The following is a 17,588-nucleotide window of genomic DNA, read 5'->3' as shown; positions in this document are numbered from 1 at the left end:
CGAACCGGTGATTAAGGGCTCGGTAGAGGTTATACCGGGGCGTTTGGACCGAGTATTCAAGACCCAAAGAGGAAACCCAGATTGGCCCGAAGAATTGGAGCCCAATCGAAGTCCAAATAGTGGCCCAAATGATCCGCCCGGCCAAAAAGGCTGGCGCCCGGATGCGCGCCCGGCCGGGCGGGAGGAGCGCCCGGTGACGTGCCCGGCCGGGCGCGAGATTGTTATGAGAGGTGAAAAAAGGCGCGCCCGATCGGGCGGTGCCTCGCCCGATCGGGCGCGTGTTTATTTAGGAGACAATTAGAGTCGTATTAATTTGTTTTAGTTTAGGATTTTTTGTACGAAGTATAAATACTCCTCCGTAATACGATTTTAGAACCACTTCTTCTTCTCTTAATCTTTTCTCTTAGACTTTCTCTCTCTACTTAGTTTTCTCTTTCTTAATCTCTCTCTAAACTTTTGTTCTTATTTCTTTGATTAATTCCAGATTTATTTTGGTGACGATTTCTCTTCCCTTAATCTTAGTTATTTATTTTATTCCTTTGATCATGATTTATTTTATTGCTTTGCTTAGTTTATATTTAATTATGTGTGAGTAGTTTAATTTCTAGGGTTTATGGGGATCTAATAAATAATATGAAGGGGTAAATTATTGTTGTTGATTATCAATGCTAGATTGATTTCCTATTGATTGATTTAATGCTCTGTGACTAGATTAGGCCTATCTTTTATGCATGAGTTTGACAATATTGATTCAAGAATCGAGAGATGAGAATTAATGTTTAAGTCTAGTTTCAATAGGCAAGTTAATTTATAAATGGTTAAGTCAAGATTCGAGAGATGAGATTTAATACCGATAAATTAATTGTGTGATTGTAATAAGTAGCGAGAGCCCTTTACAATCTGATTAATTGATGCATTGATGATTGACTATTATTGATTGTTGGTATTGCATGATGATTTCTTATTGGATTGTTTTAATGTTTTACAATTGCGGCTTGTAAAAGTATAGCAATATTAAATTGATGAATCGAGCAGATGTTAATTTGATATTAAAGGCTATTTTCAATAAGAACTTAGATCTAGTAAATTGTGAGAGCCTGTTAGGTCTATGTTGGTTAATAAATTGCGAGAGCCTGTTAATCATGTTATTTATGCAATGTCAATGATTGATTACCCTATTTTACCCAGGAGTATTATTTATTGGTGAACCTATGCCCTAGATCCTTTATATATTATTTTCTCCTATTTCCTACTCTTTTTAGTTTAGTTTCATATTCAACTTTTAATATTGGTTACTTAAATAATTTAGATTATAATATTTAATTAGGAGTAAAAAGACTTGTTTCCCTGTGGAGATCGACCCTACTTCCCTATCTACTTTAGTTAGTGAATTAGGTAATTATTTTTGATTAGGGGATACGACTTTACCCTGTCACAGGGTTTAGGATTAGAAACGCTAGGGTTTCAAGAGTTAATGAAGTCAGAGATCTGGTGATTTGGTCTTTGAAAAAATACTCAAACCGGGTAAAATCAATCTCTGGAAGGAGACCTGAAGAAGGAGTGAAAAAGAGGAGTGCCAAACTACCAGCTTGGGTTCTTGCACGACGTGCCATTATGGTAGTGCTCAACGAACAAGGGAAAGTGAAATGGATAGAATAAGGTTTTAGAGTAGGATTGAACCACAAGTGTGATTGATAAAGTGTTAACATGCATGGCAATTTATAGAATTTTAGGGAAAGGAAATCAAAATATAAAGGGTACGTGGTTAAATAACTACAACAAGTCTTGGTCATACAAGGAAACTATGAGGTGTACATTGACTTTAACATGTACTAGCCTCCTATTGTTATTGGGTGATATTGAAAATGTATTGAAAATAAAGTCCCTCAATTCTTTAAGATCAACAGTAATTTGAAGGTGGTTTACTTAATTTAGAAGTATCCAAATTATGAAGTATGACATACAACTTCATACTATTCGCAAAAAGAAAAAAGTGCAACTAAAAATAATAAATCCATTTAATTAAAATATCTCATGGCAGTCAAAGTATTCTCCTTCGGTAACACTGACAGTTTACATTTTAACTAGCGCATAAATTGATTTGATGTCAATTAAAGGGAAAATTTTACCCATATAAAAAGGGGAGTACATACGGTTTTTCTGAAATATGCAAAACTGATTCTATTTGGATCCTTCACTTAATGATAAGTTAATAATATAAATACAAAACGAAGTGTAAAGACCGGACATAAACACACCCCCTAGGAAACAATAAGGTATTACACATGTGTATTGTATGGACCTTGTTAGTAGAAAGTAGTATATTAGAACTTCTCCCATGTTGATATTAGAACTTCTCCCATGGTGATAATCATTTTCGAGATTTGAAATTCATACAACATAATCATTTATACCAACAATAGTCGTGGACCCAATCCTGAGTAAATCAATCCATCTCAAGTCTAAATTAAAAAGGTTAGATAAGTTTAATTGCCCATATTTCCATTTTAAATCTTCAGTCAACAATATTTTAAAAATTTATCGATAGCAAAATATGTTATAGTTAAATACTACACAAAATATTATTCAATTCTGTGAGGGGATTCAAAATTTCAATCACTAAAGTCTCACAATTTAAAATTGTCTCATAAAACTTATCACTTGAGTCTCGCCTTTGGATATGGTCTTGTTAATTTATTAGGGTATATCTGTTAATTTTCCCATATACACTAAGATATGATTCCCCTCGTAAGAAATTAACATGTCATGTGAATGCCAAAATTAGTGTAAGTAGTTACTTTTACGTATTTATTCCAATATAATACTCAAGCATGGATCATAAAATCAATTATTATTAGGGAATATGTCCCTTTGATCATAATGTAGTTAGTCTTACAATTATTTCCCCCCCCCATCCATTTATTTTGGAGTTAATAATTTTATATTACCACTTATAACTATTTGAAGAGTTATATTAGCAAATTTTTAAGCATTCGCACAACATTACTGTAGTGGTTGCCATTAACATTGATCCAACCAATTAACGGTTAGAGGGGATCACATCACCATTAACACTAAGGGCATGTTCTCATTGACGGAACTCACCTTAACTGAACTGAACTGAACTGAACTGAATTGAGCTGAACTGAACTAAACTGAACTGAAGTGAACTGAACTGAGCTGAACTAAACTGCACTGAACTTAACTGAATTGAACTGAATATTTTATAAGAGAAGGAAATTAGGAGCTGGCTTGCACTGAACATAACTGAACTGAACTGCACTAAACAGAACTTAACTGAATTGAGCTGAACTGAACTAAAATGAACTGAACTGAGCTGAACTAAACTGCACTGAACTTAACTGAATATTTTATAAGAGAAGGAAATTAGGAGTTGACCTGCACTGAACTGAACTCAAATGAACTGAAATTAACTTAACTAAACTGAACTGAACAGAGCTGAACTGAACTAAACTACAATTCACTTATTTGAATTTCAACATAAGAGAACAAGCCCTAACGCACCGCCGTATCCAAATTTTCCAAATCTGGATTACTAACAAACACCACAAAGTATGCAAAATAAGTAAGAGAAAATATTAATCATACGTATAGATGGAACAAATATAATTACTCGGTATTAAAGAGTCCAAGTTGTACCACAACAACAAAAATTTACAAATTAAACAGAAAATAATATAGACCATCTATCATGTACCAGCTGTTGCTTCAGAACAATTAGGTTGAGTTAATATTTTTTAATATTTCCAGACATATGAAATTATAGGTTATCTACTGCATTTTGCCTTCTACAACAATAATTGGAGGGGTTTGTTCTTGAAATTTCTAAACCAATTATAATTAAGTACTGAATAAGATATAATTGACGGATACATTGTCTCGCTTATAATTTATTTTATATTTTGAGAAATAATTGTAAATTGCTCAAAAATATTACAACCTTGGTCCTCTAAACAATCCCTCATTCCACTCACCAAGATGGGAACTACCAATTCTTACTACGTAGTCTCAAGTTAATCAATTAATATTACTTAGGATTTGCTCATAATATTGTATGACGTAATAACTTATTTTTGATCCGTGTCCAACTGATATATAACTGACTCTATTCCAGTAACTATACTCTATTCTACTGTGTCAAATTCTTAAACTAATTGCTACCTAATTATTTAGCATAATTTAGGAATACATTTTGAGAAATTTATTTTTTTTTTAACTTTTTCATATAATTATCCTACATAGGAAATATTTGCAGTATAATTACATATTTTTGAACATCTATTATTCCGTCTGGGCCTTCGAAATGGATCACCCCCGTATGGGCCCGGTTGAACCTCTTCAGTTATGGAATTTAACAACCTTATTTTGGACCTACACTGAGTGGACCATCAAAATGGATCACCAGAGTCTGGCCCACCCACATCCTCTTTATTTTAACTATTGCTTGGCCGAATTGTTTACGATTTTAAAAATTGCTTGGCCCACAATATATTCGAACACGTCTGTTCTTGTTAAACCATGGCTAATAAGTCATAGAACCTCATATTCCAAAACAACTTTAAACAATGCTTTTGTATAATCATAATTGAGTTACATAAAAATTACCCCATTAAGGACAACATCCATAGGGTTCTAAAACAAAATATCATATTACAGTTAAATTACATTCTAAGAATTCAACTTCATACTCGTCCAATTCAAACATCATACGGATTTTCTACAACATCTCAACACCTTTCAATTTAAAGTCACTTAAGAATCGGCCATACAAAGCCATATGAATCCTTTAACATACAAGGAGGGTACCACCTAATACGACATTATACGTTCACTCATTGAGCCGCAGATTTAAAACAAAGGCCGAATAAAACTCATAGAGTCATAGTCCACCTACAACACAAACGTAGACAACTATAACCAAGTCTCTACATCCCAATGGCCATCTACAACACAATGGAACTGTGCTCCAAAATTGACATGTCCTGCACAACAATTCATAGGTCAGTATAAGCTACCGACTAAGCGACTATCATATCATTTCCCAATGTTATACGGATCCACTTACATTGTACAGTTCGGTGCCCGGCGGGCCTTCAGTGTCCCTAGCATGCCTTGAATGCCGTTCTCCATAAGCAACATCAACAACCTATTACAGGGACACCACACTATGTTATAGTTATTTTTCAATATAATTTCTCCACAAAAATAATTGCCATACAAGGATCTAATTGAACAACTTACCCCCAACTTGCCATAGTCACCGCAACCAAACTTATCTTCCTTAGACGCCTCTAAAATTAGTTTCATGCTCCAAACCTTTACTCTAGGGTACACGTCCCACTGCATGGGCTCCCTATCAAGCCGATCTAGATAGTAAATCTGCAAAACATTTATGACATTATACGTTACTGTCCGCGTTGGTACCTTCATACTCCTTGATCATCACACCCTTTCAACTTCTTACCACAGCAAAAAAGGCACATCCTCCACATCCATTTGCATATCCTGTGGCGTAAAACCTCCGGGCAAAATTAGCAACAATCTCCATTAGTTTGTTCAGTACTAACTCACACCAATCATAACCCGCACAGTCCATCACACAACTCAGCGCTGGTAACAAATCCGCAGCCAGTCTGGGTGATTGAGTAGGGCACAACACCATATGCAAGGCTACAATAAGAAACATGGACTTGAAATCTTCTTCCTCCTCGTCCCCAAACTCACCTTCTAACCTCTCTAGCATTTCTGAAGTTACCGGAATCCCAACAGAGGTATAAACCCTTCCAGAAGTTCTACAACATTTCGTCACCCACGTACGACCATATTTGAACAATATTTTTTCAACTTTAAACCTCAGTTCGGGACTCATACATTTGTTAGTTGGTACAGCCCGTGATCCTTTAGGAAGACCAAATATCCACTTCACTTGGTTCTTTGAGAACCAAAAAACCCGACCATCCGGACACACAAAACTTTTATTAATTGGATCAATCCTTGTCATTAACCAGTACGTTAGCTGCCTAGGTAAGTGCATGTCGGATACTAAATGTAGAAGTCCCCCAAATCCCATTTCCATGACCCACCTCTTCCGTCTTTCATCAAATTTTTGGCATATACGCCCAAACGTTTCAATTTTGCAGCTCATATTGGGGGCTGAAATTTAAAAAAACAAAACTTTTTAGGATAATTAGCAATTGAACATACGTATATCTATATTCAAATACATTCCAAATTCAACCAAATTATCATTAACTCACTCGACCACAGAAAATTCCTTGTTGTCTAAGTACTTCACCCCTAGCCTTCACCAATCCACCTTCGCTGTACTATCATCCTAAAAACAGTTTACACATTTAAAAGATTGCCCCCAATTCAGTAAAATTGATTAATACATCTACCAACCATATTAACAGATCCTAATTTTTACACATAACTCACCACTTATGTCTGGCATATATACAGTCTTAACATTAGTATTTAGCAATCACATAAACAAAAACCACTCAATTACAGATTATCATCATTTACACTTCAAATATAACCATAACTTACCTTGAACAACCCAGTTTGTAATGGTGTCAGCGTACGCCTAGTCCGTCCCTTTCCCCCCTACAGATACATAATTTTGTTCACTCATTTCATAATTGCAAAATCTGAGAACATTTGGCAAAGAAACACCCGAGTACTTACCTCAGAACTCCCAGTATTGCGCACCCCTCGCATTACATCCCCGTCCTACAATTATTGTTATTCCACACATCATCATTATCTTTAGCATTGCTTAAATCACATTTCAATTTTTCCAAGTTATTAAAACAATTTACCTCTTCATTGTTTGTGACTCCAACCACTCCTTTCGGCATATTTCTAATCCTAAACAACAATTGGATTATTATAATTAATTCTTCGAACCTACAGGGACTACACATAAATTCTACACAATTAGTTTAGTTCTTTGACAAAACTAAACGAAATCGCGACCAAATTCATATTCCAAGCAAAAGCATCGATACAATCCAAATAAATTACCTGGAACGTAGATGATTTCCAATTCACCGAGTTCCTCCAGCAATGGATAACGACTACCAATTCCTCCTCTATATTCTCAGCTGCATATCCTGCCCAGATTCTTCTACAACTAACAGATCTGCTTTTTGGGAGCAACTTCAAAAATAATACTTCAAGTACCTACCCTAACGTCGTTGATACTTCCGTCTTTTTTGCACTATCGTCTACAATCTGAGTCATTCTATTCATTTAACCCCGTTTCATATTTACGTGGATTCCAAAATTCTACTTGGCAAATATGCTTTATTATCCACGTCAAAATCGCCAAAATACCCCCAGCTAAATGATGGAAATGTCTTAAACACCCCTGTTGATTTACAATTCACGTTTATCAAATATATAAACATGAATTTTGCGAAACTAATTTACTAGCATCCAATTTACAAATTTTTTATTTATTTATTTTTTTTACCAAGTAAACTATGTGCCGTGAATCCGTGATTAGCTCAATTAAAATGTCTATCCGAAGGTGGTGAATTTATACTATATCAGACTTCTGTTCAAAGGAATGACTTTGGCAACTACGCAATAAGTATAACCAACTCTTCTCCAAAACTCCTCTTTTTTACTTTCTTCAATCTTCATCATCTACCACTTTAACCACCAACAACAACAATTTAAGGTTCGAAAGAAACGTTTCATCTTCTGCAACATCAAAAACTCGAGCTTGCAAAAACTGTTAACAATGGCGTATGTTGATCATGCTTTCTCCATTACCGATGAAGATATTATGATGGATAACTCTTATGCAATCAACAATAAACCCCCTATTAAAGAGATCGCTCTCGCAGTCTCTCTCCTCGTTTTCGGTGTTGTCGGCATCGTTCTTGGGATTTTCATGGCTGTTAATCATATCGGTGGTGATCGAGCTCATGGTATTTACCCTAACCCTTTTTCAATTGGGATTTGTTTGAATTTTTCTGGGTGTATTCAGTTGTTGCTTGATTCAGTCTGAAATTAGTTTAATTTTTAGAACCCTAATTGTATCCCTAATTCGTTTATTTCGTTGAATGCGTCTTTCAATCGGGATTTTTTTTTGAATTTCTGGGGGTATTTTCATTTGTTGCTTGATTCAGTCTGAAATTAGTTTAATTTTTATGAGCCTTAATTGTATCCCTAATTCGTTTAATTCGGTGAATGCCTCTTTCAATTGGGATTTTTTTTTTTTTAAATTTTTGTGGGTATTTTCACTTGTTGCTTGATTCAGTCATAAATTAGTTTTACTTTATTAACCCTAATTGTATTTTATTTCATTCATTTTGTTGAATGCGTCTTTCAATTGTGTTGTTTCATTGTTTGCACATCTCAAATTGTGGTTTTTTGATTTTTAAATTGTATGTGTTGAATTGAAACAGGGCTATTCTTTGCAATATTAGGGGCGATCTTGTTCTTACCGGGTTTCTATTACACAAGGATTGCTTACTACGCGTACAAGGGCTACAAGGGTTTTTCTTTCTCTAACATTCCTCCTGTTTAGAGGTCAAATTCTAGATTTAGTACTCTACTTGCTGTGTTTTCTGTACATAGAAATGGATAAGTGTATCAAATGAAATGAAATACGGAGTATTACCTTTATCTCCACTTAAGAACTGTAATTGTTGGCATCTTGTTTTGGAGAGGGGTGATGTGGTGTTGGTTTTAAGGGTTTTTTTTTCTCGTGCTGTGGTATCAAATAATCCGCATCCTGTATGTAGTGATGTTGTGGAGTTGCTTGAGATTTTACAATGTCAAGGTTGTAATTGTTTCTTGTGTATTCCACTATCCACAGATTTAAATTGGCCTGTTTTTTTTTGGTACAAATGGAATTCTTTAGTACTTTGTGTTTTGTATGCAATGGGATGCTTACTCAATTCAAGTTATGCCTTTTAAAGTCTTGATTTCATCTTGCCTTTTCCTTTTTCCTCAGTTGAATAGTTTTTACTTCCAAGCTTCCTGACTATTGTTTCTTTTTGTATTCGAGCTGTACTTGTATGCGTAGTGTGAGATAGAGAATTGAAGAAAGAAGCTGTGCTGCCTTTTAGCCTGTAGTCATTGACACTTTGTTTGGATAAAAGAAAATGGAGAGAAAGTGAGGGAAAGGAAAGGAACAAGTTTTCTTTTCTTGACAAGAGGTTGGGGGAAGGGAAGGAGAGGGATCATTTCATTCTATTGATCCTGTAGACACCATCCCTCCAAAATTGAAGAACTTTAGAGGGAAACTTGAGCTCCACCTTCCCTCTCCCTTTCTTTCCCCTTTTTTTTGCTTCCCCTTCCTTACCCCTTGACCTAGATTTTTTTAGCAAAGTGTCAGTGAAGTTCCAAAGATCTAGTTGGTTTTAAATTCACCATCTTTGTTAGGGGCTCTTTATTTACCTCAAGTACTCAAGCAGGATCCTTGATACTCCAACATTGGTGTTGACACTTCTCTGGGACTCTGGATCAGAAGCATGGGGAATGTTATAAGTAGCTGAGTTTGACGGTGCACATATTCACATCTGAGTTCAGTTTCCGGGTCCAAATAACATAGGTCAGCATCGATTGGTCCTGGGAATATACAGTGTACTCTGAGCAATTTTCTTCAAAAGCTGGACTGTCCTTGGAAATTTGCCTTTGCGTTTCCTGCATTCATCATTAGGCTAATCATATTTAGTTATTTACTTTCTTTGTTGTAAATGCTCCCCATTTGTATCATAAAACATATTCTTCCTTTATCTCATTACTTTTGGATTTCTCAAAAGCCTTACTCTCTATCTTCTGATTTGTACGTATTTGCCTTCATCGCTATAACAATTCAACAACCATTCCATTTTGGTGAATGATGTGATCCTGTGAGCAGATCTTAACCTGTAATCTCTACTTTGAGTGTCCATTTGAAGCTACTAATAGGGAGTGTTAGTGTACCTTTTATTTAGTTATGATAATTGCATTCTTGCTCATTCCTATTTCCACTTGCAGAACATAGCCTGTATATACTGTATTTGTATAATTTACGAAGATAGGCTTCTAAAATATGAGTTAGGAAATGAGCAGGCTCTACGCTCATGCTGGCTCTCCTGACTGAATGGTGCTTGCTTTTGGTGATCAAAAACTTTTGCATGCACCCGGTTTACAATAATTTTATTGTACACTGAACATCTTACGAAAAGTGACATTTTTTCGTACAAAAGTGACCCTTTTTTATTTTATTTTTTTATTTTTACAAAAGTGACTTTTTTTTTCACAAAAGTGACTCTTTTTTTTCACAAAAGTGACCTTTTTTCATAAAAGTGACCTTTTTTCATAAAAGTGAACTTTTTTCTCACAAAAATGACCTTTTTTTTTCACAAAAGTAATTAAGCTACATATCCAAAACAGAAAAACAGAGTATCAAAATCAACAAAAATAAGCCCAAAATTAAAGATAACAATGTACCAAGTATAGTCTATGTGCAAAGAAAGGGAGTGGCATTTAGAATGCTACGTCTATAAGCAATTGATTCGTTCACATGGATCATCTTGGAAGAAATTCATGCACGAAAACCATTGGGATGAACATAAAGGATTAGCTAAATTTGAAGCAACCTTGGCGAGAACAGGGATGAAAGCCTGGCATGAGGGGAGGTTTGGGTTAAGGAATTGACAACAACGGGGAGGTTTGGGGGTTATTGAGAGATTGGAGGAAGGTTTTTGGTTGGAGAGGGTTTTTTTTTTTTTTTTTTTTTTTTTTTTTTTTTTTTTTTATGGTGATGGCGGAGGTAAAGGCGGAGGCGGCGGCGGGCGGGGGTTTAGCTGAATAGGGGTTGAGGTTTCACTCTCTCTCTCTAGCTCACTCTCTCTCATTTTTCAGGTAAAGGTTGAGCTGATTTACAATAATGACATTGTACATCGGATTTTTTCTAATATTTGTGTTTGGTTATATCTTAAATCTATTATCTCTTTCTAAGGTTGTACTTCTGCTACATTACTTGCAACACTTAACGCTTGCCAATGTACAATTTAAACTACTCTGTATTAATATCTTTGGTTGCATTTTTGTAAAAATATATTTTAAAGTACAAATTAAGAAGAATCCAATAAAAAGCCCTACATTGGGTACATGAATATATTTTTCTTCCATGTAAAAATAATATGATGTAACAAGAGAGTAGAGGAAGTGTCTTTTGCTCAACTGGTAAAGTGGCTAGGTAGACTTCTGGTCACAGTTGAGGACTTTGTTAATGCAGTGTTTGCTTTGTTGTCTTATTGAACATGGAAATGCCACACTACCACTAATCTTCTATACAGCATATATGGGTTTGCATGTGAAGTTCTTTGCTGTAAGTTTTAGGCTTTTAGCTTTTTTATATTAGGCATGTAGATAATAATGAAGTTTTGGATGACCTTGAGCTTCTCATGGGAATTCTATGCCTTGGAAACAAATGCTAGTGTAGAAGACTTCTTGGGAATGATATATAATGATGTAAAGTGTGATAATCAGTAGGCTATTTCTTCTCATTTACTTCTTTTAATGGTCTACATGCGGCGTAGTTTTTCTCATATATCTTACCTATTGTTGCTCTCTATCTAAACTGTACTTTGGTTGAATGCTTTCTTTCTTTTGATCCCTTCGCACGTGCCCTATAAATTATTTCCTTTAGGCTTCAGCTAATTAGAAGAACTGATTCTCTGTTTTGGATTTCTGTTATCATTGGATGGATGAAAGATTTTCTTTCAAATCAATGTTTCTTATTTTTCTCTGCCTTTGTTGCGGAAAACTTACCTCTGACAAGCATATGATAGAGCTGATATCTCTGAACTCTGTACATGTTCTTTCATCTTGCTAGGTGGACAAAGGTATCAGTACTGAACCAATGCCTATGAAGCTTTAGAACGTTTGCATCATTTCAATACCTTAGTAGAAGGCTCTTTATTAATCAAAGATTCAATGAACTGATGACCTAGTATTGCTGAAGACATTATCTTTCAGAGATAAATTGAGAAAATTTGTTGTGAAGAAGAGTATAAACCATAAATTTTTAATTTTTCGGTCATCTTAAGTTATGATACCAGTAATTGACATGTTCTCTATTCTTCCGTTGCTAGAGTTTTAAAGAAATATACTACTGGGACTAGTAAAATGGCTTTTCAGCTAATTGATCACTATATTATTTTGTTCCATATGTACATAAATGGTTTGACAGAGTTTGATCCTAGTTATTATCTCTGTGTCCAATTGGTGGACATTGTTATCAATATGTTGAATGACCATCTACATAAACATCAGTATCTTCTCTGGTAATCCATCAGGTTTAGTTGTTTTGTTAGTACTCCGTATTTGTCAAGGATAAGAGGGCAAGGGTGATGCTGTTTGTGGAATAGCGCTTTATCAAGCTGGTGGTTTACGCAGTGGTTGTCTGCATTACTGTGTTAAATCTTACATCTGGTCTATAGGATTAATTCTGGTAGGAATGTTTGTTGCTCATTCATATTATTTTCTAGGAAAGATATAACTTGATATCGATCTTGCTTTTGTTTTCATTGCTGTCAACTGTCTGTAACCCTGTTTTTGAACCTTTTTCCGCCTAGTTGTTATTATATCTCATATCTGAAATCTTCCTGCAGGAAATGTGATGCTATCACAGGTCTTTGGGGAGCACCTTTTGTATGGTAATCCTATTTGTTCTGCTGTATTCTTGCGTTAACCTCTTCTGTGAATAATCTAGTTAATGCAGCATTTATCACTATGTTTTGTATTGCATATTTGCATTTTATATTCCATTCATGATTAAGGGTTTTTCATGCATACTTCATTTATCACAAGTTATTTTATTAACATGTTCATTTCTCCGCACAAATTTCGTTCAGAGTACTCGAGCTAAAAAGCTTGCTTTGCAAGTATCATGAAATAACTGTATGTTAGAGCCTTTGTCAAACAAACTGCAGTGGTTATCTTCTTGATATTGAACGCCATGTACAAGCTAAAGCCAAGCATATTGCACCCAATGCATTTCAATAAGAGTAGTCTGTGATTTGCATTTTCTAGGTTTTAAGTCCCTCCGGTATTCAGAATATAAACCATCCATCTTCCATTTTTATGGCATTCTCGATTTGGAAAATTCTTTTTTTTTTTAATAAACGATTTCGAAAATTCTACTTAAGAATGGAACAAACACAAGAAATATACATTTAGGAGGACAGATTTTATTTGTAAAATTCAATAGGCCTCACAAGAAATTCTCCAGGCCCGTGTAGTATGCTATAAAACTGTACGCAAAATTATGGCTACTGCAAGTGTACTCAACGGCCCAGATTGCCTCCTTTGGCCCTTCAATTAAACAAGCTCCACTCTAAACGATACCATGATAATATTAGGAGAAATTAGGACGGTGTATCATGAACAACTAGCTTTTTAGCCCGCTCAAAGCACGGGTTGTTACATGGGTTAATTATTTTCATATGTAGGTATGCCTTTAAACAAAGTAATTGTTTTATTTCTAAAATTTAAAAGAAAAAAAGAGTGAGGGTAAACTGTGAAAGAAGATGAAGGAATTTAGTTAGATATATATACATGAAGATTGTGGGATATTAAATGACATACTTCCTCCGTTCTTTTTTTATTGCACTATAAGGGATTTCACGCTTGTCAATGCATTACTTTAGCTATCAATATTTTCAATTATACTTTTATAAAAATTATAAAAACTTGATATTTGAAAAGTAGAGTTTGATACGAATCTAACTAGATCCCACATGATTATATTTTTCGTAATGTATAAATCACAAATGATGGTCAAAGTAGATTAAGTGAATAGTGTAAAAGTCCTAATGGTGCAATAAAATAAAAATGGAGGAAGTATTAAATTATATTTAAAGTTTAGGAGATGAAAAAGACAATTTTTATTATAATTCATATGTTTGTGTAATGTGTACTTATCAAATGGAACTTCATTTTATTATGGTGAAAATGAAACACTTTATTTTCTTACTTAAATTTGTAAGTTGTAGGATGCATAAAGATTTAAACATAAATATTAAGGGAGGTGACATGTGACATTACTGACATATGTGTTATTGAGTGACTTGTGATGCCATGTGTCATATTAAAAAATGTGGTTTGTGTTTTTAAATACTAAGTATAGATATTGATATAGATATAGACTAAGTATAGATATAGATGACATCACTTGATGTAGGCAACTCATTTTTTTTGAGAAAAGTGCACTCTATCGGACTAAAACCTCTCATAGGTTAACTCGGTTCAGCCCTTGACGTAGGCAACTCAATTTTTTGAGGAAAGTACACTTTATTGGACTAAATCCTCTCAAAGGTACTCGATTTTGGATTATTGGACAGGCTTCAAGTATGGGAGAAGGATTGTCCATAGTGGGGATTGACCTTACCATAAGACCATACACTACTTGGTGGTAGGCAACTCAAAATGGTTGTTACTCTAGGTTCTAGACATGGCTTACAAAATCCACCGTACATGGTACATCCTTGTTCAATGTTAACGTTTCAGGTAACTATTTGAAAAGTTTAGGAGTGTTTGGCAAGACAATGATCTAGTTACTGAGTTTTGCTAGCTAATGAAGAATTGAAGTTTGACCTCAATTAGTTTTTATTTATTTTAAGGCTTATTTTTAATCTACAACATACCCCATGCTCCCTCTGAACAAGATATAGATGGGAATGGGCAACTTCAGAACAAGAAAACTGTATGTAGCTTCTTACCAATCATCAATGTATGGTTCTTGAACCACATTGTTTAAGATGTTCATCTAATACTCGGTTGTAAAATTACACTCTCTCACATGTTCCTTTATGATTTTATTAACATATACTGTTTACATTAACACACGTACAAATAGTAATAATTAATTCAAACGGTGTGAACTTACACCCGAATATAAGATGGATTCTCAATTTTGAATTTGAAAATGTAATTACAATTGAGATTGAGGAATCTTGGTCCTGTATAAAATATTTAGACAAGCATGTGATTTATTCATTGCCAGTAACGGATTGCTCCATTAAAATTAATAATAATAAAATAATGATAATTGGCTAGTATTCACTTCTCTGATGCTGCTGTTGTCTGTGTACACAACAGGACGGTACGTATCAATTCTGACTTATGAGGGAGTTTTCCATGGTTTTGTGAATATAATACTCTCTATATCTTAATATTTCCTCTGTTTTTTATTTACTTAAAACACAGTTTTGAGACCGAAATTATAAACTACAGATGATACCTAACCCTACTTCAATCCTTATATTAAAATTATTTTGATAAAATAACTCGTTTATTTTCACTAATTATCTTCTAAACTTGTGTGCCTAAAAAATATGAGCCTAAAAAATATGAGGCAAGTAAAAAGAAATTGACCGTCTTTCGTTAGTAGTATCATCAGTTTAGAGACCAAGTAAGCTGCCAGAACTCGTATATATTAATATTGATAAACTATGGAAATTAAATTGTATCACGTCATTGGTTAGATCATTTAATTTCGTTTAAGTTTGATACTTGATTACTTGTTGGATGAGATTAAAGGATGCTACTAAGCCAATACTTGCATATCCCTTGCGCATTAGTATCCTTCCTTATTTTAAGCTAATCTTAACTTATTTTTGCTTTACTTAATTACTCATTTTGTTTAATGCTGAGCTTCTTCCCATTTATCTTACAATACCGTGGAAATATATATAATAATGAAAGTCAGTACGAATATGTGATTATAATATTGTATTATGACGTGAGGGATAGAATATGTAATAAGAAAAATGGTTTTATAATGTGGATTGGGGTAACAATGTAAATTATGTAAGATAGGGTTTGTTCTAACTTATTGAGCTGAGTTGAAATGAATTGAACTGATTTGAGGTGAACTTAACTAGAACAGAACAGAACTGAATTGAAATGAATTGTTTATGAGAAAAAGAAATTATGAATTGAATTGAACTGAAATGAATTGATAGAAAAGGTCCATAGTATTAAAAAAAATTATAATAAAATAAAATTGAATACAATTTATTTCATGGAATTGTTTATGAGAAAAAGAAATTATGAATTGAATTGAACTGAAATGAATTGATAGAAAAGGTCCATAGTATTAAAAAAAATTATAATAAAATAAAATTGAATACAATTTATTTCATGGAATGATGCACCATTATGCATGCTCTTGATATATATATATATATATATATATATATATATATATATATATATATATATGCACCATATCTGTATTTAAATTTAGCTCAATATTTATTTTATAAGAATGTATTATACTAGTAGCTAGTTGCTATTTCCCTAAATTTGATTATTTTTACTTTATGCTATAAATATTTAATTTTTTTTTGGTTCTATTACTATTGGCCACTCCTAACCTTGAACTCGTTACATTACATGTGAAATAAATAATTTTAAAAAAATATTGTCCAACAATCAGGATTAAAACAATCTAGATATATTTGGATTTACTTGATAATTTGTTTTGTCATTTGCTTAAACAATAACAAATTTGCTTTGTCTATCTAATAGTTCTGAATTAAGATGCATGCTCCTGCAACCACAGATATTATTGTCCCAACAAGTTAAGACAGATTCCCCTATTTTTTTATTTTTTTAGTTTTTGAATTTTCAATTTGTTTTATTTAATTAAAAAAAAAAAAAAATTGACCAGCACAATTAGAAAATTAATATTGATTTCTTAGATCTGACTTTTAATTTTTGCTAATTTCCAAGCATTTTACAAACATTAAGAAGTAAAATAATATGTAATGGATCCCACCGCCAATTAATGGATTTTTTGGGGAGTTCATGTGCCGCTACGCTTGCAGTGCCGCAGAGCGAGGCACCAAGTTAAAATATTGGTAGTATCAACAGTGTTTTCAAAGGTTATCTTGTTCTCGTGTTTTATCTTTATTAGGTCATGATCTTGAGAGAAGCCGATCCGAGCACTCCAGCTTAGTTATACTTATACATATGAAGTATGAAAAATAAGATCTTGTTCATATGCAAACTTTTACATGGTAGCTGATCAAGTTATGTCATTGTGTTTCCCATATGATAACGTTCATTGGTCACACGCTTTGGTGCACATTAAATTGGTTTATGCAATTGAGTGCATCATATATGTAAGCATTGCTTATCATGTTTCGTAGTGTATCTTGTTTATAATGCAATCGTGTATGTAAGATATTTACGTTTTCAATCATGGTACCTTATAAAAATATTGTTACATGCATGCAAATCTTACAACTAGCAAAATAAGATCAAAAACAATTGCAGAGTACACGTTATAAATGATAAATATCTTATGCTATTTATCATTTGCACGTATGAAGAATTTTGATGTATGATCTGAAACTTAACTGAGATTTTGAGCCATTGTTATTGCTTACCTATTGTAATCATTTATGTTGTTACTCCCTCGGTCTCCAAAACTTTGATCCTTTTGTCCTAATTTTAGTCCCAAAATGATCGACCTATTTGCATTACAATACCCATCAATTTACAACAATATTTGTGCAAAATTAGATTTCCCATATAAAATTTTG

At 33.7% G+C, this 17,588-nt stretch overlaps 2 protein-coding genes across 5 annotated transcripts; one reads left to right on the top strand and one right to left on the bottom strand.

Moving 5' to 3' along the window:
- Positions 1–4,602: 4,602 nt before the first annotated feature.
- On the bottom strand, positions 4,603–7,248 carry LOC145634666 (uncharacterized). 3 transcript variants are annotated; one of them, XM_081686067.1, is made up of 8 exons: positions 7,051–7,248; positions 6,846–6,894; positions 6,712–6,756; positions 6,574–6,630; positions 5,486–6,174; positions 5,263–5,400; positions 5,087–5,167; positions 4,603–5,003 (listed from the first exon to the last, which is right to left on the bottom strand). In XM_081686067.1, the coding sequence occupies exons 5-8, from the start codon at positions 6,164–6,166 to the stop codon at positions 4,965–4,967; spliced, it is 939 nt and encodes a 312-aa protein (XP_081542193.1). In that variant the 5' UTR covers positions 6,167–6,174; positions 6,574–6,630; positions 6,712–6,756; positions 6,846–6,894; positions 7,051–7,248; the 3' UTR covers positions 4,603–4,964. The 3 variants fall into 3 exon arrangements, with proteins under 3 accessions (XP_081542193.1, XP_081542196.1, XP_081542195.1); XM_081686070.1 differs by lacking the exons at positions 6,574–6,630; positions 6,712–6,756; positions 6,846–6,894; XM_081686069.1 differs by lacking the exons at positions 6,574–6,630; positions 6,712–6,756; positions 6,846–6,894; positions 7,051–7,248 and adding an exon at positions 6,279–6,417.
- Positions 7,249–7,484: 236 nt separating this feature from the next.
- Positions 7,485–12,828, top strand: LOC145634665 (uncharacterized). 2 transcript variants are annotated; one of them, XM_081686065.1, is made up of 3 exons: positions 7,503–7,964; positions 8,445–8,568; positions 12,648–12,828. In XM_081686065.1, exons 1-2 carry the CDS (start codon positions 7,775–7,777, stop codon positions 8,564–8,566), a joined length of 312 nt encoding a protein of 103 aa, XP_081542191.1. In that variant the 5' UTR covers positions 7,503–7,774; the 3' UTR covers positions 8,567–8,568; positions 12,648–12,828. The 2 variants fall into 2 exon arrangements, with proteins under 2 accessions (XP_081542192.1, XP_081542191.1); XM_081686066.1 differs by lacking the exon at positions 8,445–8,568 and having other exon boundaries at positions 7,485–7,964.
- The last annotated feature ends 4,760 nt before the right edge of the window (positions 12,829–17,588 follow it).

The sequence above is a fragment of the Chenopodium album genome, chromosome 6, assembly GCF_948465745.1.
Source record: "Chenopodium album chromosome 6, dcCheAlbu1.1, whole genome shotgun sequence".
NCBI lineage: Eukaryota > Viridiplantae > Streptophyta > Magnoliopsida > Caryophyllales > Amaranthaceae > Chenopodium > Chenopodium album.
The sequence above is the reverse complement of the archived record's forward strand: the minus strand, read 5'-3'. Positions and strand labels throughout refer to the sequence as shown.

Excerpts from the sequence above, each read along its gene's own strand:
- LOC145634665 (XM_081686065.1), top strand. The coding sequence starts at position 7,775 with ATGGCGTATGTTGATCATGCTTTCTCCATTACCGATGAAGATATTATG. Across the intron at positions 7,965-8,444 it reads CGGTGGTGATCGAGCTCATG|GGCTATTCTTTGCAATATTA; the intron begins GTATTTACCCTA and ends GAATTGAAACAG.
- LOC145634666 (XM_081686067.1), bottom strand. The coding sequence starts at position 6,166 with ATGAGCTGCAAAATTGAAACGTTTGGGCGTATATGCCAAAAATTTGAT. Across the intron at positions 5,168-5,262 it reads GTGACTATGGCAAGTTGGGG|GTTGTTGATGTTGCTTATGG; the intron begins GTAAGTTGTTCA and ends TCCCTGTAATAG. Across the intron at positions 5,004-5,086 it reads CGGGCACCGAACTGTACAAT|GACATGTCAATTTTGGAGCA; the intron begins GTAAGTGGATCC and ends ATTGTTGTGCAG.